Genomic DNA, 22,932 nt, shown 5'->3' with positions numbered 1-22,932 from the left:
GACTTAAGACATGTCAAAGTGGTTTGATTTGCAAAGGGTAGGTACATCTAGCTCATGTTTGAACACCAACGATGCGCTAGTTGAAACATTAAGATGTTCGTCCCATGTGGAAGATAAAGGGGAGGAAATCCAAATGTATAAGGCTACCTATTATTTTGCTGAGATCACATTCATCGATGAAGATTTTCTTCTTGGTGGTACACCTCATAATCGCCTGTTGTTTGTTGAGGGTTATGCATGTGAGAAGAAGCTTAAAAGGATTTTAATGGATCAAGGGTTAACTGTCGATATCTTGTCGCTTCGAGCTTTCAAAGATATTGGTATTTCTATAGATGATCTTTCCCAAAGTTGCATGATGATCCAAGGATTTAATCAAGGGGAGCAAAGAGCATTGGGTATCATTAGACTTAATATGACAGTTGGGAAGTTAAGTTCAAGCACACTATGTCACGTATAGATGCAATGATATCTTATAAATTGATGCTAGGATGACTATGGATACACGAAAATGGGGTGATTCCATCTTCGTGGCGTCAATGCTTTATGTACGAGAAAAATGGAGTAGTGGAAAAGGTAGTTGCCGATAAGAGCCCATTCACTAAAGTTGATTCTTATTTCGTTGATGTGAAGTTCTATGTAAAGAAGCAAATTGTTGTGGAAGAGATTGACAAAAATGGAGTCAGTGCATCCCCTAAGCCAAAATGAAAAGGGAAACAAGTTGTTGAGCAATACCAACCGAGCAGGGAATTTGCCTTTCCTCTTACAATGATTGATGCACTTAAGGCCCACATAGAAGAGTCACTTGAAGATAGAAGTAGTGATAGAGGAAATCAAGTGTTGCCCATGCAACGCATTGAGGGTTTTGATCCAAATGCTTATAAACTCTTAGCCATGTCAAGTTAAACCCTATGGAGCTACAAAAGTTAGGAAGGCTTACCTCGGAAATTGGTGGCAAAGGAATTTCGAGACAGCAAGATGTTCATACGCATAAGGGGTAGGGGTATGTTCCTCCAAATCCTATGAGGATATTTATAAATCGAGTTGCAAGTAATTGCATTACTACTAATGAGCAAAGTCAAGATAAGAAACAATAAGCTTTTGACAAGATTAGTAAGGAGGAACCACGACAATTAGTCTTTGACAAGTTGGGATGCCAAGCCCTGAGGAAGCTAAGAGAAAGTCTATGCATGAGAGATTTGGGTTTTTCTCTATCATTAAGAAGTATACCAACTCCTCTCTTGGGGTAGAACCATCAAGAGTAATTAAGAGTGTAGTCCTTTCTCGTATGAGACGAGAAGCTGATATCAATATTTTTTGTGGCGAAGTTTTACAAGTTAAACTGGAAGACTATCTTGCACACTTCTATACAAGAAGAAGATGAAAAAAGTATGGGATCAAACTATGCGGCATATCAAAATGGTTAAGATGAAGAGGCACCACAAGAGTTAGAGGGTGATTGCATGGACATGGTACTTTGATAAATGGAAAAATCCACAAAAAATGTTGCATGTGGTTAAACTGCTAAAATATCTCTCTTGTTTGTGGGTGAGCCCAAATTATAGACACTCTTGACAAGAGTCTAAACTGCATACGGTGAGCTCCTAGCCCGCAAGGGTTTAAATTGTATATATCATTAACTATTCAAAAAGTTACTTCAACTACGTTTGACTTAATCTCCTTTATGGGAGTACGTAGGCAACATATAAATTTTATTGTATAAGTTCAATCATAACAAAAAGAAGTTCTATTCATGTCAAAGATAGTGATGCTATTGTGATTCAAGTCAAGCATACATTAATTATTTTTATGGCAAAGAAGGGGGAAAGTGTAGGAAGTATTGCAAGTCCTGGAATGGAAGAAAATTCTAAAGGAATGCATTTTTGCAGCAATTGACCAATTCTTGGTATTTTGGTTATATCTTGGTCTATGTTAGTTCGATAAGGGTGATCTAGGTGTCTTTGGAAATATAACTTCCAGAGCTACAACTTTCTAGAAGACACCAGAGCTTGAATATGACTTTTGAAGGGTCAAAATTTGAAAAGTGAAGGCATGAATCTGTCCAGAATTTCCTGTGTTCAAATTTCATTTGAATCCTTTAAGGATAAGGTGTATGTGTAATTGGCATGATTCCTTTTCAAATTCAATGATAATGAAAAAAATTCTTGTATTAAAATGCAAGACAAGTCTACTTTGACAATTTATGGAAGGAAAAGACGAACTAAAACGAAATAAAAATACAAGTTTGAAGTTATACGGAAAAAGGCGAACTAGAATGAAATAATAATAATAATAGAGTTAATACCCATTTTGGTCCCTTGACTATAGCGTAATACTTGATTTTGTCCCATAGAATTACAAGTACCCAATTTAGTCCTCTAACTTGTAAAATATACTCAATTTGGTCATCCGTTACAATTTCCATCCATCCTCCGTTACAATTTCCATCCATCCGCCGTTAAAAATGGGGGCAAAATCGTCATTTTCAATAGTCGAGGGACCAAAATGGGTACTTAATAGTTTAGGGACCAAAATGAGTATTTATTATTATTATTATTATTATTATTATTATATTTAATATTGGGACAATGTCTCTTAGTTTAGTTTTATATATCAACGCTGCGCTAGGGGTGTGTAATCTATTAACCGAACCGTTTTAACCAAAGTTTTTAAAACTTTAACCGCTAACCGAACCGAATTGAAATTTGGATTAATAGGTCTATTAACCGAACTTTTTAAAGCTAAAGTTCTAAATCCTAAAAATAATACCTATAATAATAAATTCAATTAAAAAATAATACATACAATAATATATAAATCCATAAGAAAATATACAAAAATAATATCATTAACCCAACTGAAAAAGTTCAGTTAAACAATGGTTAACCGTTTGATTGGTTAAAGGTTTTTTAAAATTGTAACTAAACTTTTTAAAATTTTGATTCAATGGTTTGGTAAATGGTTAAAGGTTTTTTTAAACTTCAATTAACGGTTAATTGGGTTCGAAAATGTCGGTTAACTATTTTTAACTAAACTTTTTCGATTCGGTTAATGGTTAAAGATTTTCTAAAATTTCGCTTAACGGTTAATTGGGTTCAAATTTGCCGGTTAACTATTTTTAACTGAACTTTTCAGTTCGTTTAATGGTTAAAAATTTCTACAATTTCAATTAACGGTTAATTGGGTTCGAATTTGTTGGTTAACTGAACGATTAACCAAAATTATATATATATATATATATATATATATAATCTAATATGTAAAATCTCTATAAATTTGTAATGTTTTTATGATATTGTTTTTCTATATTTTGTTATGGATTTATTATTATATGCATGTATTATTTTAATTAGATTTATTATAATAGGTATTATTTTTAGGATTTAGAACTTTTGCTTTAAAAAGTTCGGTTAATTGGTTAACCAACCGATTAATCAAAAACAATTTCAAGTCGGCTCGATTAACGGTTAAAGTTTTAAAAACTTCAGTTAAAATGATTCGATTAATAGATTACACGCCCCTAATGTTGATATACAAAACTAAACTAAGATATATTGTCCCAATATTGAATATAATAATAATAATAATAATAATAATCTAATATGTAAAATCTCTATAAATTTAATTTGTAATGTTTTTATGATATTGTTTTTCTATATTTTGTTATGGATTTATTATTATATATATGTATTATTTTAATTAGATTTATTATAATAGGTATTATTTTTAGGATTTAGAACTTTTGCTTTAAAAAGTTCGGTTAATTGGTTAACCAACCGATTAATCAAAAACAATTTCAAGTCGGCTCGATTAACGGTTAAAGTTTTAAGAACTTCAGTTAAAATGATTCGATTAATAGATTACACGCCCCTAATGTTGATATACAAAACAAAACTAAGATATATTGTCCCAATATTGAATATAATAATAATAATAATAATAATAATAATAATAATAATGACCCATTTTGGTCCCTCGACTATTAAGTACCCATTTTGGTCCCTCGACTATTAAAAATGATGATTTTGCCCCTCTATATAACGGCTGGTGGATGAAAATTGTAACAGAGGATCAAATTGAGCATTGTTGGGTACTGTGATGCGAACTTTGCCGATTGCGTTGATTCTCAAAAATCAACTTCGGGAAACATTTTCATTATGGCCGGTGGAGCTATTTCACGGAGAAGTGTTAAACAAAATATTTTCACCACTTCAACCATGGAAGCCTAGTTTGTTTCTTGTTTTGAGGCTACATCTCAAGGTGTATGGCTAAAGAATTTCATTTCAGGGCTTAGAATTATGGATTCTATTTCTAAACCGTTAAAGGTTTATTGTGACAACTCAGCTGCGGTCTTCCTAGCTAAGAACAATAAGAGTGGGAGTCGAAGCAAGCATATCGACACCAAGTACCTAGCCATCAGAGAGAGTGCTAAGGATAAGAAAGTGGTCATTGAGCATATAAGCACTAAGTTGATGATTGTTGATCCCCTGACTAAAGGCATGCCACCATTCAAGTTTAGGGATTTTGTTGAGAAAATGGGACTTGCGCCCACTTTGTAAAAATTTGTATACATTCAATTATTGTATGAAATTCTTAAAGCATTTAGATATTTTCTCATTATTGTATTGTGCACATATTTTGTTGAGAAAATATATATTTTGGACCTGGAATAAACATAAGGTTTATCTATTAAGTTTTGATACAAGAAATGCTTAGAGAACAAGTTACATTGTGATTATAGTAGATAATACTCACTTTAAGAGGACGTATCTCTATAGTTCATGTTTTTTATTTTCTTTGAGTTTGTAATTGCACCAAGTGGGAGAATGTAACATTTTCCATTTATGTGTGGTGCAATTTATGGCCTTCAATGGCCATAATGTGGTACCTTAATTAGAGGTTGTAACGGTTACCGTTACAACCGTTACAAAAGCCTATATTGATGGTTGTATAGGCTATATAAGGAATAGGTCCCCCACTGCTCTGGTTACTGTCTCAGACATACATACACCATCTATACTAAAACCTGAGAATAAGTGGGAGACACTCTGCAGAATCCTACCACTACCAACACATTCAACAGAATCAGAAAAGGCAATCCTAAGTACAACTATGGCTGGAGGTTAGTATATTTGTGTTATATTCTTACAAGAACAAGTTGAAATTCATGAGGTCCTCCTTGTGTGCTTCCATTTCATTCTTAGCAGCATCGTCTATCAGCACGACATTGTTTTGAATGCGCAAAACTTCTTTTTCAACATTTGAAACGACAATTTATGTAGCATCAAGTTGTTGTTGGGCCTCAATAATAAGAACTTCAAGTTTTGGCTTTTGATAATGGATCTCTTTGAAATTATCTTTAGACTTTTTTTATTAGCTTCCTAGCGTCTTTTATATGTCGACCTCAAGTTCAATTTGTTGCTTGTTGGAGTCTGCTAAAGCTCTTTAATGATTAAGTAGTAACTCTTGAGATTGAGAGTATTCCTCTTGGGCCTTTGTAAGAGCATCTTGTGCTGAAGATAACATACCATCTTGGATTTTACATGAAGATGCCTCAAAAGTCCTAAAATCAATTTGGTCGTAATCTTGAGTCATCTTAAAGAAGTCAACCACTCTTTGATCTAAAGCTGATATATCTAATCCATACATTTTCATCAACTGAATGTTTCTTTTGGTAATTTCTTTAAAGGAGGAAATTTCATCGGTTGGGGCCGCACTTAATGTTTTGCGGATTGTTCCCCAAAGATTAGCAACAAATTTCTTGTATGTTGAATAGAAGTAATCTATACCTTGGAAAATAGAAGCTTGAGGTGTCAATTCCAATACTTGAGGCATATTGGGGGGGGGGGGGTCTTTGCCTGGGTTATCTCCAAAGAATTTGATGGTATAATAAAGTTTGATCCTTCGTTGTTCTCTTCATCGCCTATAGATGGAAGTTGGTTTGAAGATTGTGCACCTTTGCTCGTATAGTGCTCAACGATAACATGTTCAAGGGGAAAGAAAACATTTAGAAAATGTTTTTAGAAAGGATAAGTTTCAAAGGAAAAAAAAAGGAATTATTATGACATCTTTTGACGATTTCTTCTTGGCTTTTTTCCAATGCCGACCCTTGTTGTTATGTGTCTCCTCGTCCAATTTCTTCTCAAAATGATCTTCTATTATTGGTTTTCTTTTATGGGTAACTTGTTTTGCCTTCGGATCGGAAGATGGTTTGGTCTCTTTGCCTTTCTTGGGGGAAACAGGTTCTTTAACTTCTCCTCCTTTAGTTGTGGATGAATTTCTAAGAGTGATTAAGTCTAAAATGTGATCCTCAAGTAGGTGGGCTTTCGCTTGTAGAAGCCAAGCCGCATATTTGCTAGAATGATGTTTCTTTGGAGTTATTGGGTCCATAGGAAATGTCGCCTTTGATTGGGATCCAGAGAATGCGCATATTGATGCCATTGTCTCAATCCTTCATCAAGTGAGATGCGACACTTATCTAGTTCAAGACACTTGGGGGTATGAGCCTGGTAGAATCCAAATTGCCTACTGAATTGATGGGGTGTGTAGGGTTTAGCTACACATTGTTATCCTTGACGTAGTATAAGGAGACAAGGTCGAAGGCATAAAAAGTACTCCAAGTCTTCCTCATTCCCTTTATTATCATCATGAAATATGTAATCTATGTTATTCTTGCGAGATGTGTAAAGCCAGTTGATAAAGTTTCCCTTGAAAATCTTTCTACATGCGTCAACTTCAGTATAAAACTTTGTACCACCCTACCTTGAAACAGAAACCATCTTTGGGCATGGAGACATAATGTTGGGAGCCTCGAAGTGGGTATTGGAATATGCTAATAGCCACCCATATACATAGTGATAGGGAAAGGTAAAATGAATATAACCAGTGGAAAATGGCTCGTGATATCAAGTTAAGGCCATTGTAGATACTTGCAAGGGCAAGAACTGCGAGACATACTTGATGTCATTGAGCCATGATGCAAGCCATCTTGAAGGTTTTTGGGTGGACAACATTTGGCGATGTACTTGTGAGCACGATAGAAAAAATATTAAATAGATCAATAAACTTATCGTTTTGTATAATTAGCTTACTGAACTTAAAGAGTGTAATTGAATCATCAAATAAGCAAAATATGTGCAAAAGAGATTTTTTTGATGTCTCTCAATAAAATTCAGTCACATTCCTTACATATTATGTACTAAGAGTTGCCCTTTCTTTTGTCATGATAGTAAAAGTTGAAATGTATTCTACTGAAATTGTATTAGAAGAAAAAAAAGGTTTAAATTGCACATATTTTATTTATTGGGTCACATTTGTATGAGATCGTCTCACGGATCTGTATTTGTGAGACAGGTTGGAACATGTCATGTCAATATGAAAATGTAATACTAATTAGGAATAAAATGTTTGTTACTTATAAGGAAAAACGTAATACTTTTGAGGAAAAATGAAATACTTTACATTTTGATGTAAAAGTATTACATTTTGTTTTATCAAAAGTGTTACACTTTACTTTATAACTAACGTTGGGAAGTGTTTGTTATTTATAAGGGAAAATGTAATACTATTGGGGAAAAATGTAATACTTTTAAATCAAAATGTAAAAGTATTACATTTTCAAAAAAAAAAGTATTATACTTTCCCATATAGGTAATAAACATTTTATTACTTATTAGTATTATATTTTTCAATTTAAATATTACATTTTCATCTTGACCCGACCCAAACCGTCTCACGGACACACAAATTTTTTGCTTTATTTAGGCAAATTATGCTATGGACCTAGCTCCACTTTGCAAGTCCATGTTCACAATTTTAAAGTTTTATGTTTACAATTTTAGAACTCTATGTTCACAATTTTAGAACTCTATATTTATAATTTTAGATTTCAATATACAAAATTACATTACTCAATATTCACAATTTTTGAACTCAATATTCACAATTTTGTTATATAGATTCAAAGGTTGTGTTATACTGTTGAACATAAATTTATGATAATGTTGAACATAGAGTTATGAAATTGTGAACATAGAATTTTGAAACTGTAAACATGGAGTTATGAAATTGTGAACAAGTTAAGAAACTGTGAACATGAAGTTATTAAAAGTGTAAACATGAGGTTATTAAATTGTGAACATGGAGTTACAAGGTGGACCCGGATCCATGTTATAACAACCCATTTATTTATTTGATGGCTAATTTGTTTAATTTTTAAAGTAGATTGGATTTTGAATCACCTTCATTTGGCAAATTATGCTATGGTCTCGGGTCCACCTTGCAAGGTGGACCCATGTTTATGCTCACAATTTTAAAATTCTATGTTTACAATTTTAGAACTATATATTCACAATTTTAGATATCAATATACAAAATTACATTACTCAATATTCACAATTTTATTATATAGATAAAAAAATTGTGTTATACTATTGAATATAGAGTTATGAAATTGTGAATATAGATTTCTGAAATTGTGAACATAGAGTTATGAAATCGTGAATATAGAGTTAAAAAATTGTGAACATAGAGTTCTAAAATTATGAACATAGAGTTTTAAAATTTTGAACATGGACTTGTGTCAACCTTGCAAGGTGGACCTATGTCAATGTTCACAATTTTAAATCTTAATATACAAAATTACATTACTCAATATTCACAATTTTTGAACTCTATATTTACAATTTTGTTATATATATTAAAAAATTGTGCTATACTATTAGATATAGAGTTATGACATTGTGAATATAGATTGATGAAATTGTGAACATAGAGTTCTATAATTGTGAATATAAAATTTAAAAATTATAAATATAAAATTCTAATATTGTGAACATATAATTCTAAAATTGTGAACATGGACTAGGTTCACCTTTCTACATTGATTACACATTTTACATTTATTATGGAAGGCCCAACATCAGCTTGATATTACGGCCCAGACAATCCCTTGCCTTTTTTTTAGAACAAAAAACAATCCCTTGCCTAAAGACTAAAGTTACCTCCCCGTTATCGCTTTATAAGCAAAAAGAAGAAAGCTTTGAAAGATCCAGTTCCAGGCAAGTTATGCTTTCATTATCATATATATATGTTCATATTCGCACAAAATATAATGTTGTTTTTCTGCAGAAATTTCTTCTATTTTTAAGCGTCAAGGGAGAGACATGAGTTGGTGTTCCCTTTCTACTACTACTTCACGCTCTATGATTCTTGACACTTCCAATTCGCCATTGAAGCAATTAAAGAGCTGGGGCAAAATTTCTTATATCGTATGTTCATTCCTGTGTCCTGCTTCTCAGCATTTCTAATTTCCTAATTCTGCTGGTATCTTGAATGTAGGGCTTGAAGAAGCGCGACAGAAGAAGTCATAATCGCTACCCTGCAGGGAAAGTTTGTGCCTATTACGGCCTCAAAGCACCTCCGTTTGAACTTGTGAGGCCAGGCTTCTGTGTTTTTTAGCTTTTCAATCTTGTTTGTTCAGATTTAGAGGATTCAGTTCTTTAGCTCACCTGCTACATTTATTTATTTATTTTTTTTTGAGTTCATTTATTTATTTATTTATTTATTTCTGTTAATCTTTTATTATGCAACTTGCATTTGTAGGATGCATTAGAGCCATACATGAGCCGAAGGACACTAGAGATACACTGGGGTGGGCACCATCGTAGTTATGTGGATGCCCTTAACAAACAGCTTGAGAAGAATGATGTACTGTATGGATTCACCATGGAAGAACTTATTAGAGTGACCTATAACAATGGTAATCCATTACCTGAATTCAACAATGCTGCTCAGGTATGTAGGGTCTGTCATTCTCACCTCTCATCACTTCAGTACATGGTTGGCAAGTTTTAGAGTCTAGTGTATCAATACAGATTACAAATGACATGTTGCACTTGTTTTTAGTTTTCAATCAACATGTTAGGGCATTTGGTTGGAAGGAGGGAAAGGAATTGTAATTCTGTGAGAAGAGAATAAGATGGGAATTCAAATTGCATTGTTTGGTAGGCAGGAATTGAGAGGGAAGAAGTGAATAAAGACTAAAATGCCCTTTATAATAATAATAATAATAATAATAACAAGGGCAAAATAGTAATTCATTGTTGAATTACAATTCCATGGTTGGAGGGAATTGCAATTCCGTCCAACCAAACCATGGAATATAAATTCCATGGAGTTTGGTAGGAATGAAATTACAATACTCCTGCAGGTGACAGACGCTATATAGATATTTTATGAAGATTGCATTCAGAATTTGCTTACTTGAATTATGGTAGAGCTATCTACAGAATGCCTATTGAGATATCTTTCTGAGTTGTGTCACCAAATCGAGCCAAGTGAAAAAAAGTGAACTTTACTTCCCTCTCAGCTGCTGATGCTTCAGTCTCTTATGAAGCTTATTTAGCTATTGCACTACTTATGGAAGCCTTATGCTTTTATAGGTATGGAATCATGATTTCTTTTGGGAATCCATGCAACCTGGAGGAGGGGACATGCCTACATTGAGTCTACTAAAGCAGATTGAAAAGGATTTTGGCTCATTCACAAATTTCAGAGAGAAGTTCATAGAAGAAGCCCTCAAATCATTTGGCTCTGGTTGGGTTTGGCTTGTTTGTAAGTTCCATTGCAATTAGAGTGCCTCATGGGCCATGGCTAAACATTTATTTACCTTGTGCCCTTGTCCTAATATTCATTCAGTTAAAAGTAATTAAAATAAATGAGGAGATGAAGGTCAACCATTTCTTCAATTATATTTTCAACGTAGCAACTACATTTCCTGAGAGCATTATTAGGATCATAAATGACTGGTATCATTTTTACCAATCTGAAAGTCACTGAAAATTTCTTTGTCAAATTTTTTGTCTGGTGTATGTAATAGGTTTATATAGGTGCCTTATCAAAATTTGGAAATCAAAGATATAATGCATTATAAGAATCGAAATCATTTCAGCCCTTTGATACATTTCTTGAGGTAAAATGGCATATGAATATACAAAGTGTCTGCATTGGGAAAATGGCCTGTATTCATGTTGATTCTATTGTTTGGTTGGGTTTGGAATTGTAAGGAATAATGAGTATAAACTACATGTCCCTACACAATACTAAGAGTAATAGTAATTTATAAATTAAAATATTAAAACATTATAAAATAACAAATTTAAATTAAAATATTATAATTATATATTTTACTATAATAATATACTCCGTAATAAATATTATAGCAATATTTAAATAAGCATTATTTGATAACTTGCATCTCCAGACTATGCTCAGTACAATCAAGTCGTATGAGGGTAGTTTTGTCTTGCTAAGTGAACATTTGTTCCCAAATGCTATTGAAAATAAAATACCGAGTTAAGAAAAGATTTTCCTCGTATTTGAGGAATTAAGTTCCCTTGGAAAAAATTCCCTTGAACCAAACAAAGCATAACAATGTTTTCCTCAAATTTTAGAAATTCTAGTTCCTTGGAAAATATTTTCCAGCAAACCGAACACCCCCTTAGTGTCTCAATGGACAAATTGCTCATGGCTTCATGTCTTCTAACTTGTATATTTGTTTTATGTGTGCTTCATGTCTTCTGATTGATTTGTTATTTTTCAGTGAAGAGTGAGGAGAAATGTCTTGCTGTTGTTAGAACATCAAATGCTGTCAACCCTCTTTTGTGGAATGACATTGTGAGAACTTTTTGCGGATCTCATCTGTATTACAAGCATTAAAAATATTTGATAAACTTCTCTAGATGTTAATTTGACTTCTCTTAATTTTCCAGCCTCTCATCTGTTTGGATATGTGGGAAGTATGTTCATCGTCACCTACTTTTACCCCTTTTTCACTGTTCCTCCCTTTTAATTAAACATTTACACACACACACACAGCACTATTTGCTTGCATACACAGACATGATACATGCTGATGATAACTTATCTTTTTCTGCTTTGCAGCACGCTTATTATATTGATTACCAGGTAACAACTCACAAGTATTATATTTCTCTGACTCTTAATTCTATGGTTTTCCTTCAGTCATTGTCTAAATTCCTCCTCCTTTTTACAGAACGATAGAGCCAAGTATGTTAACATGTTCATGAATCACCTTGTTTCTTGGCAATCTGCATTGGTACGCATGGCTCGCGCACAGGCATTTGTGAACTTAGGAGAACCCAAAATTCCTGTTGCATGATACTCCTCCAACTTTATTCGGTAAGGATATAATTTATATTGCATCTGTCAAAGTAAAGCAGGGGCATTCTTCATTAGAGCTGTTTTATCTACAAGATGCTTTATTGAGGGTCGAGTTGAATTTGTTTCTAGTATGGATCACCTAAATATCTTTGCTAAATTTTCCTGTTGAGGATCAAATTACTGAAATAGTGCTATTTTTTATTTTTTATTTTGTCTTTTTTTACTTTATTCTACCATTAATGCTTTGTGTGCTTGTGCTCAAAGTAATTTAAACCTTTAGGGGGTGTTTGGTTGCAATGAAAGAATTAAGGAGGAAAAAGAATTATAATTCTATTGGAGAAGGATAAAGTAAGAATTCCAATTTCATTGTTTACATGGCTCAACATTTCTGTCTGATCTTTGCGGTCTTGTTTCCGGTCCATTGACCAACGTATTGCCATATGAAGTTGACATTCTTATCTCTAAAGCAATTCATGATTTGGAACACTTTTCATATTCATTTACACAGAAAATTGCATGTGTAGTTTTTTCATTTATTGTAGCCCAAAAAGTCAATATCCACCACCCGGGATTCAATCTTGTGACCTTCCCTCAAGGAGAGCCGCAGATGTGCCAAATGAGCACAAAGTGCTTGGCGCATTTGTATAATTTGTGAGTGTAGAAAGTAAAGTTATGTGTATTTTTTTTAAAGTATGTAATAACTACGCATATTGCTACGTCTGTTGTGATGATATGAAACTAAAAACAAAGTGGAAACAACCCATCCTAATTATTTGCTTTCCTGCCTTGATGATAACAAAGGGAAGTAAAAATGCCATGAAGCAGAAGCAGGTAAATGGATTAAATTCAGCAGAGGACCTAAGCGAAATAGCAGAAGATTGGCAACCAAAGAGAATGGGGGCCAAAATGGCGTTTTTGGATCAAAGCTTTGTCTGCTTGCATAGGACTGACAGGGATTCATCCGGATGCTGAGGATTTGATATTTGAAGTTGTAGGCAGTGTTTGGATTATCATGCTGAGTTTTAATTAAAGTTATTCCTTTTCTCCCTCCCATTTTTCTGCAGTCTCCCTTTTTTCATACTTTGCAATTCTCCCTCATACTTCTGCAAATCACTCTCCCCATTCCCTCCTCTTAATCTCAACAAACTTTTGGTATATTAAATTTTGGTAAAAGTACCGCCCAAAACAACGGTGTTTTGGGGCTATATTTACTTCTATCTATCTACTATACTAATAAGGGCAAAGAGAGTTAGACCTAAAATAGGTAGAAAAATGGCGGTCAAATTAATTTATCAAATGGATGGTTCAGATTGTTTAGATTTATATTTTTCCTTGAGATTTCCAAATTTATCCTTAATTATATAATTATCCGTTAAGTTTTTCGTTAAATATTCTTTTATCCGTTAATATTACGTTAACTTTTAATTTACCCATTAATTTATATAAGAAAGGTTTTAGGTTCGAATCTCACCCCAATCAAATTTGGCATAACTATGTTCCTTACTCTATTTTACTCTTATTAAATTAAATAAATTAGTAGTTACAACAAAAAATGATACATATGCATTTCTTTAATTTAGAATTATGTGTCTATAATACCTTTATTTGAAAAAATTATTCAATATAAAAAAAAATAAATTAAATAAGAGACATGATTTCATTAGTTATATTGTCTTTATTTTCTTCCTGATTGTTTACATTCAAATTTATCAATTGATATTCATTACATTGTCCATTATCTTATTTTTACAATATCTTGTAATTAAATATCAAAGTTATAATACAAAATAATGTTGTATATTTATTTACCAAGTATTTTATTAATACCATGAAAAAAATAAAAAAGAATAGTTTGAAACCAATCATATTAACTACTTGGGAAATTTGTTGACAATAATGAAAGTACTCAAATAACCCATTACCCAACAAATTGAAGTCAAAACTACCTTTTAATATCTTTGGAATACATCATATTTAAAATGTTCAAAATTTTACTAATTTATTTAATCTTTTTTCCTTAAACTAGGGATTTCTTTATCCACATTGACTCATCCAACAATAATAGTTGAACCAAATGAATCTCGAGCAGAACATCTAAAGGAAAGTCCATAGCTCCTATATCATAATCTCATTGCACGACATTGTCATCTATGCTACAAACAGTAACCCAATTGCAAATAACACACTACAACAAAAAGGAAGATGACAAATAGTAAAGATGAAGACAATGACAATGTTACTCAAAAGAGAATTAAAAATACTTAGAAAAATTCAAACCAAAAGTAGTATTTATTTAGACTATCATTTTTAGACCAAGTATTTAGACTATCGATTTTACAAAGTTGCAAACATTTATTTTAGTGACAATTATAATAAATTTCATATATTATCTTGGATTCTTATACTTTGAGTTGCATATTTAAATAAACAAATTCGACATTCAATTACCTATGTATAAACTTTTCATATATAATCTTGTATTAATATACTTTTAAATATTTATTTAAATATAAATATTGGACATTAACCTATACGCGTAATGCGCGTGTAAAACTAGTATATATATAAAAAGAGGTTCGAAATTGCACTCAAGTGTGAACTTTAAAGTGTATCACGTAGAGTTACAAATGCATTTTTTGATACTTACAAGTGCAATTGAAAATATAAGTGTACAGCAAAAACTTTTGAATGTGTAAAATATAGTAGTATTCAAAAGTTAAATACAATCTTTCTAGAAACGTGCAATATAATTGTTATTAGTACACAAGTTCACGGTAAATTATACTGTATACTAGTATTCATATTGCAATGTGGACCATAAATAAATGTTCATTTTTAATATACTGAATTTATATTTTTGGTATATTGAAGGTTCATTATTTGGTAATAGTGAATCTTCAGTATTCAAATAATGTACCTTCAAAAATAAATAATTTAGTGTATTAAAAATGTACTTTTAATATATTAAAAATGAACTTTTAATATATTAAAAATGAACTTTAGGTTAGTGGTCCATCTTAAAATGAAAGGTGTGGTCGCACCTGAACTCTATTATATATATATATATATATATATATATGATTAGGTGCAGTAATAGGTTGAAGGTGAAAGATGGGATTTAAACTCAACCCTTGATCTAACCAAAATCAATAGCCCAGATTGAAGAAAACTTTGAAAAAAAAAAACGCGGTGACATTATGGTAAGTTTGCATAAGTTCAAAATTTAAGGTGCGTAGTTTTATAGCTTAAGGTGCGTATTTTTAACGCACAAGGTGCGCCACTTTCTAGTTTAAGGTGCATCAGTTTAAAACTTATAATGCTTAGTTTTAAGGTTTAGGTACATTGTTTTATAGCTTAAGGTGTGTATGTTTAAATCTTAAAGTGCGTCACTTTTCTAGTTTAAGGAGCATCAGTTTAAACTTAAGGTGCGTTGTTTTATACTTTAAGGTGCGCACTTTTATAACATAAGGTGTGTATGTTTAAAGTTTAAGATGCGTCACTTTTCTAATTTAAGGTGCATCAGTTTAAAATTAAATTACGTTGTTTTATATCTTAAGGTGCACTGTTTTATAACTTAAGGGCGTAGTTTTATATCTTAAGGTACATCAGTTTGAGACAGTTGATCATTTGCAAGCAATGTTGGCAAGAAGCGCATTTTAAAAAAAAAAACAATAATTTTTCATGATTTGAGCCGTTGATCTAGATTAGATTAACGACTCAGATCTCACCCCATCTTTCAAGAGTTTCACACGTGAATTGATATCTCTATTATATATATATATATATATATATATAAAAGCCATAAGAAGAGCATTAAATGCAGTTTTGACAACGTTCCCGCCCAACGCCCAAGCAGAAACGGTGCCGTTTCGGGAATATATTGATATACAAATCCTGCGTTAGAACTCTGAAAAAAGGCTCCAACACCAATATCTTTTTATTTAAATCTTTTATTTTAATCTATAGAGATATTAATGGCAGAACTATCTAGATGGAATAATTGTTCTTTCGTTGGGAAATCGAATAGTTTCCAACGATTCGCCAATAGAGTCGATTGGGAGAAGTGTAAAAGTAAAGTCTCATTATACTTACCTGGAATTAAAGAGCAAATTAAATAGGAATTATTGTGAGTCTAAAACTCTACCAGATTCAAAACTGCAAGGGATACATCTTATATATTACAAGTTCACAATCACAGTCCAACATTCTGAACCATTGATACAATTTTGCGATTCATTTCCATATCCCCTCCATCAATTATGGGAATGTACATCCTGGTGAATGAATTATCCACCTTCAAGAACGGAAGTGCAATGAAGGTTAAAGTTATTCGTACGTACTTGGTGATGGAAAAGAATAGCTCTTCCAAAATAAATAGTAAGGAAGTGGTCTTACACGACGAACAGGTATGTATTTTTACTCTTAAATCTGCAGCAAAGTAGGCAACATTTTCTTACTTTAAATGTAACACCCCGGCTCGGCTATTCCATACATCCGGAGTAGTTACCGCCACACCTAGACTGAACCCAATCAAATCCAGATAGAATTCACTCTAGATGCACAGGCTGAAGACAAGGAAACTATTTCATATCGTCATTACCCATCATAACTTCTATATATATATATTAGCAGCAAAAGGGTAGCTATACTAGCTACAAATATGTACAAGAGTTTTCTTACGGCCCATTAGAACAAAAGTTTGGGCTATCCCCGACCTTACTAGCCAACTTGGAACTACCATGGCTACAAAAAGGTATTTACACAAAAAGGTCAGCTTTGACTTCTTCCCTGGAACGCAGTCTACTCTAGTGGGCGGTACACTGGGCCGGTATACGTTCCCAAACAAGGTGCCAGTCGCCCGCAAACCAGGTGATATGATCTAAGAAATTACATGGGGTGTTTACCATCATCCACTCGTCATAACTATCTGGGGGACTAGGGTCCCACGGATAAGGTTAGTGAACAACGAACTCGAGAGGGTCACTCTCCTCTAAAACCTCGATGGGGTAGAACCCATAACTCGCCTGAATAGCATCAATGAAACTCAATGGACTACTGGGAGCAAGAGGACAGACATGTACAACCGGGTGAACAGGAGCAGGAATAGGATCAGGAGCGTAAGCCGGAGCTGGAGGGATAGGAGTGAAGCGGGGAGTATACGGGTCGTCACCCGCTAGATACGGCACATAATCATCATAATCTAGTATGAGGAACATAAAATCTGATGAACCACCAGAGTTCCTTGGGCTGCAAGAGCCCACACTAGACTGCATCTGATAAGGGACACAATGAAGTGTAGTTAGCACGACGGCTAAGCAAGGAAATCCATTGTCACTCAAAAGTAAACAAAGGTTTTGAAAATATAATAATTTGAAAGCTGCAAAGTTTTACCCATGAGTTGAAACTCTACCTACAACCAGATTATTAACAGTAGAGAGTATAGTAGAGTATATGAGTTGAATCAACATGTAAAACTTTTCTCAATTAAAGATAATGGCATAACTGCCGCTCAAAATCACTTTTCCTCCTTTCAGACAAGTTTGCAAAACTTTCATTTCCAGGAATTTTCATCATTTTTATCTCAAAAGAGAGTTCAGCAGCACCCTTCAATGCTCAAAATTCATTACATTTTGCTCTTCAGCATAGTTACGGAGTAACTAATTTTTCATAGTCAAAATTCACTTAGTTTTCCCCTGGGTAAGTGTGAGGCCTTTTTGGAGTATTTTCTTAACTCCCTTTCTCCAACCCCGGACCATGGCATTTAAGCCCTCTCGTAGGTCAACCATATCTTCCTTAATCTTGTAAACAACCCCGGGCCATGGCACTTAAGCCCTCCCGTAGGTCAATCATCTCAACAACCCCGGGCCATGGCATTCAAGCCCTCCCGTAGGTCAATCTTGTAAACAACCGTTGGGCTATGGCTATTAAGCCCTCTCGTGGGTTAATCAAGTCCTCCACAACTTATCTAGAAACTAAGGTTTTCAAAACATTCTTTCTTTCCTGGATTCAAATAGCATTTTCACATAATGCCTCCCAAAACAGCTTATTTCTTTCAAACTATGTTTCCAAAATATTCACATTTGCCAATGGCTTTTCAACACAAATTTCTCAATTGACAAGGGTTATACTTGTTCCTTAAAAACAAGATTTTTCTTCCAAAGTGATGTACATAACTTCCAAAACAATGTTTGTTCTTTCAAAAATTGAACTCATTTGCCCATAGGCCTTTCAAACATCATATCATGTATGAGCAAAAATTTGGAAGAAAACTCAGTTGAAAACAGATCCACGCAAAACTTGGACGCATAAGAGAACGCACCGCTGGACGCGCTGCTGGACGCACGACGGACGCGCGTCTGGTGCCATGTCCGACCGTTCTGCCTGGTTCCGAGCCTACTGGACGCGCTGTGGACGCGCGTCCAGGGTCGCGTCCCTGAATTCTGCCAGTTCTGGGTAGTGAAAACAGTGTGGTAACAACTTGATTTTCCAATATTTTCATCAGTATAAGCCTATATGGACATAAATATAACATATACATGCATATACTAGCTATGAACATGTATACAAAAATTTCCAAAATTCAAAGAGTAGTCTCATGAGCTAACTAAGAAATCCTCGACCTTAACACATAATTTCCACGTAAAACTCCTAGTCTCATAATTCACTTGCAATTGTCCATTTCAAGTGACTAAACGGACTTAAGGGATTCCTTACCTTTCAAGTAGCTTTTAACACCGTATAAATTGTTGTGATCCTTTCCTCCAAATTTCCACCGAAGATCCTAAGTAATTTACACCATAATAACAATATTTTCAAGAATTCTTAGCTTAAAATTAAGTTCTAGGAAAGAATTCTAGTCTTTTAACCGAATAAAAATCAAAGTTTTACCTAGTATGGAAGAACTTGATTAAGAAACTTGGCTATGGAGTTTCTTGAACACCAAGATGAAGATGAAATTTTCTCTCTCTTTTCCTCTCTAATTATTTCGGCCAAGATGGATAGGAATGGGGAAACTTGGAGATTAAGTTTCTTCCTAGCAAGACTTAGCCAATACTCATCCTAGTTAATTAATTTATTATTACCACATGGTAAATAAATGTGACACTTGTCACAATTCTATGGTAAGTATGGTAAATCTTGAAGAATAAGCCTTTCCTTGCCAGTTAGGGATTAAATTAGATAAAAGTTCGGAGGAATATAATTTAATTCGGGAAAATTTTAATACCAAAATTATTCTAAAAATAATCCCGTCATTAACCACTAAAATCGGAAAATTTTCCGGTATATCGCGAAGTACAACGATACGAAGGTTCGTAATAAATTTCACTCTTATAGTTCGTCTACTTTCAACTTAACTAACTAGGAAGTTCATGCTTAATCATATTATGCATAATAATCCATTTCCTAGGAAAAAAAATCCGAACTGAATATTCGTCCTTAAAAATTTTTACGGTTCGTGACCGGCACGTATGATCACAGCTTATTAATAACTATTCTTACTTATAAAAATCCTTTTGAAGTATCGGAAGATCATCTCATGAATTTCATAGCCTAAAGAAATATTTTTCGAACCCTAGACTTATTGGAATAGGTGAGGGGTTACAGTCTTCCCTCCTTAAAAATAGTTTCGTCCCCGAAACTTCCTTCTTATTTTCCACGATTTCCAAGGAGACTGCTACTTACCTACGTTTACACATAATGGATTCTTAGTATGCCTAATCTTAGCACACAAATTTGTTTACTCTACATAACAAGGAGATCGACTCTACGCACCTGAGTTAAACAACTCTGGATAATGTTCTATCATAACGCTTTCCAATTCCCACATAGCTTCCTCTGGGCTGTGATTCGACCATTGGACTTTGATCATTTTGACTGATTTCCTCCTTGTATCTCGGGGTTTAGAATCCAAGATTCGAATTGGCCTTTCTTCGTATACCAACGAATCATCCATCTCCAATTCCTCAGGTTCCAATACATGGGATGCATCAGGTACATACCGCTTAAGTTGAGAAACATGAAATACGTTATGTACCTTATCAAGCTCAATTGGTAGGGCCAGTCGATAGGCTAAATTTCCTATCCTTTCCAAAATTTCATAAGGTCCTATATAACGAGGGCTCAACTTTCCTTTCTTTCCAAATCTTCTGACTCTTTTAGTGGGTGAGACTTTCAGTAATACCTTCTCCCCAACTTGATATTCGGTGAATTGTCGCTTCAAATCGGCATTCGACTTTTGTCGATCCTGCGCGACGTTCATCCTTTCTCGAATTACCTTGATTGCCTCAGTAGTCTCCTGTATAACAACATCGCTCTTGTCGCTCCAACACAGAGGACTTCGACATTTCCGCCCATACAATGCCTCATAAGGAGCCATTCCTATACTCGCATGGTAGCTGTTGTTATAGGAAAATTCTATTAGATCCAACTGCTCGTCCCATGAACCCTGAAAGTCAAGCACACAACCTCTGAGCATATCTTCCAACGTTTGTATTGTTCGCTCCGTTTGCCCATCAGTGGCAGGGTGAAAAGTTGTACTTAATTTGAGCTGAGTGCCCATAGCCATTTGCAACGCTTCCCAAAAACGTGACAGAAATCGTGAGTCTCTGTCCGAAACGATATCTTGCGCTACTCCGTGATATTTAACCACGTGTTTAATATAGGCTCTCGCCACCTTTTCCATTGACCATGTTTTGTTCATTGGAATGAACCTCGCTGTTTTGGTCAGTCGATCGACAATGAACCACACTTGATCGTTTCCAAATCACCGGCGAAATGTTGCCGGAAAAATGTAAATATTTTTAAATTGTTTATTTATGGGGGCAAAATTGTCAATTTAAGTTAATTCATCACCAATGCGACTAACCTAAGCTGAAGTCAGCAACTCAGCCCTCACCACTCACTAGTCAGTTGCCCGGAGTCCGCCGAACTCACCAATCACCCGGAGTCCGTCGCACACTGGCGACAGATCAAACCATTGAACAAGCAGGCAAGGGTGTAAGGTAGCAGTGTTGAACGCTGTTCTCTTACAATTCTGTTGTCAATTTCATAGCCTAAAATAATGGTCTATGCACAAATCGGTAGAAATGTCGTCCGCCGCCAACTGAAGATTGCGTCTGATAGAGTGCTTGCCAGAATGAATCAAATAATGCATAAATCAATAGCAACTTTGCTAGAACTCCTGCACGCATTTTAAACCAATTTTAATTTATTATTAGCTTCATTATGTATTAGAGCATTGGCAAGGTCGGCGATACTGTGAAGATTGCATCGATTTTCTTTTGGACTATTTTTCACACACAGAGAGTAGCTTTGGATTCTTTCTTCGTAGTTGATGCGAAATTAGGTTAAAATCGATTTAGGATTGTTTACCCAACGACCAGAATTATTTTTTCCCTTATTTTAATAACAACAATTGACCGTTTTACCCCCATCAATAAACATTTTAAAAATAATTACATTTTTCCGGCAAGATTTAGCCGGTGATTTGGCCAGGAGGACCAAATCTGTTAAAAAAAGCATAGTCAGTGGACTAAATTGTTACTTTTTAAAGTCGCATACTCAAATTAATAGGACTCCAATAGTCATAAGACCAAAAGTGTAATTAACTCTATCTCAAAATTAATAAATAAATATTTGAGATAATATAAAGAGTTATCCAAAATGTATTTAGTCACCATAATGTCTAGGTTCATGATCCTATCACAACTATAATATCTTAAATAATAATATATAATTTGACTAAATCTTTATCAAATAATTAAATTAATTAGGCAAATAACATAACCCAAATTAATTTAATTAATTGATATACAAGTTTAAATAATATGCAGTCCAATATTAATAACCAATTTAATTCCATCAAAATTTCTGTGTCTACAAATTGCCCCCTCGAGACTTGCTTGAATGTGTCACGTGAGAACGCATCCAGCTTGAAAGTGCATAATTCAAGGAAGTCTCGACACCATATGAAGCAGTTTATCCTCATACTACGGAGACTGAAATGATATGAAGCAGTTTATCCTCGTACTAAGGAGATTGGAATGATTTGAAGTAGTTTATCCTCGTGCTAAGGAGATTGAAATGATTTGAAGGAGATAAGGCAGTTTTAAGTCGTGCCAAGGAGCCTTGAATGAATATGAGGCAGTTTCGACTCGCGCCGCGGAGCCTTGAATATGTTGTGTTTTCAATTCATACTGAGGAAGCTTGACAAATATTGCCTCCATCACAGATAGTGGTATAATATGATGATGCATATTCTTCTCCATCACATGGGTTGTGATGTGTGCGTTGGGATCTTCAGATGGTAATCCCGAATATTGATTGTTCTGAACCAGTGTGAGAATAGTTGGATGCACGTGAAAGTTGACGTTCTCCATTGGCGGTACATAGATCGAGTTGTGCATGTTAAAATCAGGAGTCATGTAATCTGCAATTGATCTTTGTGGTTCTTGAGGATTTCCATAGTATTCTTCTTCACGAATATTTTCTTGATTGTTTGCTCTATTTGCTTGTGGTTCTTCCAGAATTGGTTCTTCATGGTTAATTGGTACTTGTGGATTAATTGGAGCTGGGGTGGATTTGGTACAGTTGTTCCTCTTCCTTGTGGATTTCTTGTTGCGCTTGATGAAGCCATTTGTGATCCTTGGGTATTTTTCCTTCTAGTTGCTCTATTAATTTCAGGAATGTAGGGTAGTAAGCCTTGATTTCATTTTGCTCGCGTGTGCATTCACCTAGTAAAGTTATCAATGA

The 22,932-nt window shown here is 34.1% G+C and overlaps 1 protein-coding gene across 1 annotated transcript; it reads left to right on the top strand.

Moving 5' to 3' along the window:
* The first annotated feature begins 8,940 nt into the window (after positions 1 to 8,940).
* On the top strand, positions 8,941 to 13,235 carry LOC116014992 (superoxide dismutase [Fe] 3, chloroplastic). Its single transcript, XM_031254969.1, has 10 exons — positions 8,941 to 9,056; positions 9,127 to 9,266; positions 9,337 to 9,429; positions 9,601 to 9,792; positions 10,440 to 10,611; positions 11,600 to 11,673; positions 11,769 to 11,795; positions 11,941 to 11,964; positions 12,053 to 12,198; positions 12,982 to 13,235. Exons 2-9 carry the CDS (start codon positions 9,162 to 9,164, stop codon positions 12,176 to 12,178), a joined length of 813 nt encoding a protein of 270 aa, XP_031110829.1. The 5' UTR covers positions 8,941 to 9,056; positions 9,127 to 9,161; the 3' UTR covers positions 12,179 to 12,198; positions 12,982 to 13,235.
* Positions 13,236 to 22,932: the final 9,697 nt, after the last annotated feature.

The sequence above is a fragment of the Ipomoea triloba genome, chromosome 4, assembly GCF_003576645.1.
Source record: "Ipomoea triloba cultivar NCNSP0323 chromosome 4, ASM357664v1".
NCBI lineage: Eukaryota > Viridiplantae > Streptophyta > Magnoliopsida > Solanales > Convolvulaceae > Ipomoea > Ipomoea triloba.
The sequence above is the reverse complement of the archived record's forward strand: the minus strand, read 5'-3'. Positions and strand labels throughout refer to the sequence as shown.

What these genes read in the sequence shown, in the direction of transcription:
- LOC116014992 (XM_031254969.1), top strand. Translation starts at nt 9,162, where the DNA reads ATGAGTTGGTGTTCCCTTTCTACTACTACTTCACGCTCTATGATTCTT. An exon ending in GGGGCAAAATTTCTTATATC is followed by an intron (nt 9,267 to 9,336) that starts GTATGTTCATTC and finishes TCTTGAATGTAG; the next exon opens with GGCTTGAAGAAGCGCGACAG. An exon ending in AAGCACCTCCGTTTGAACTT is followed by an intron (nt 9,430 to 9,600) that starts GTGAGGCCAGGC and finishes TTGCATTTGTAG; the next exon opens with GATGCATTAGAGCCATACAT.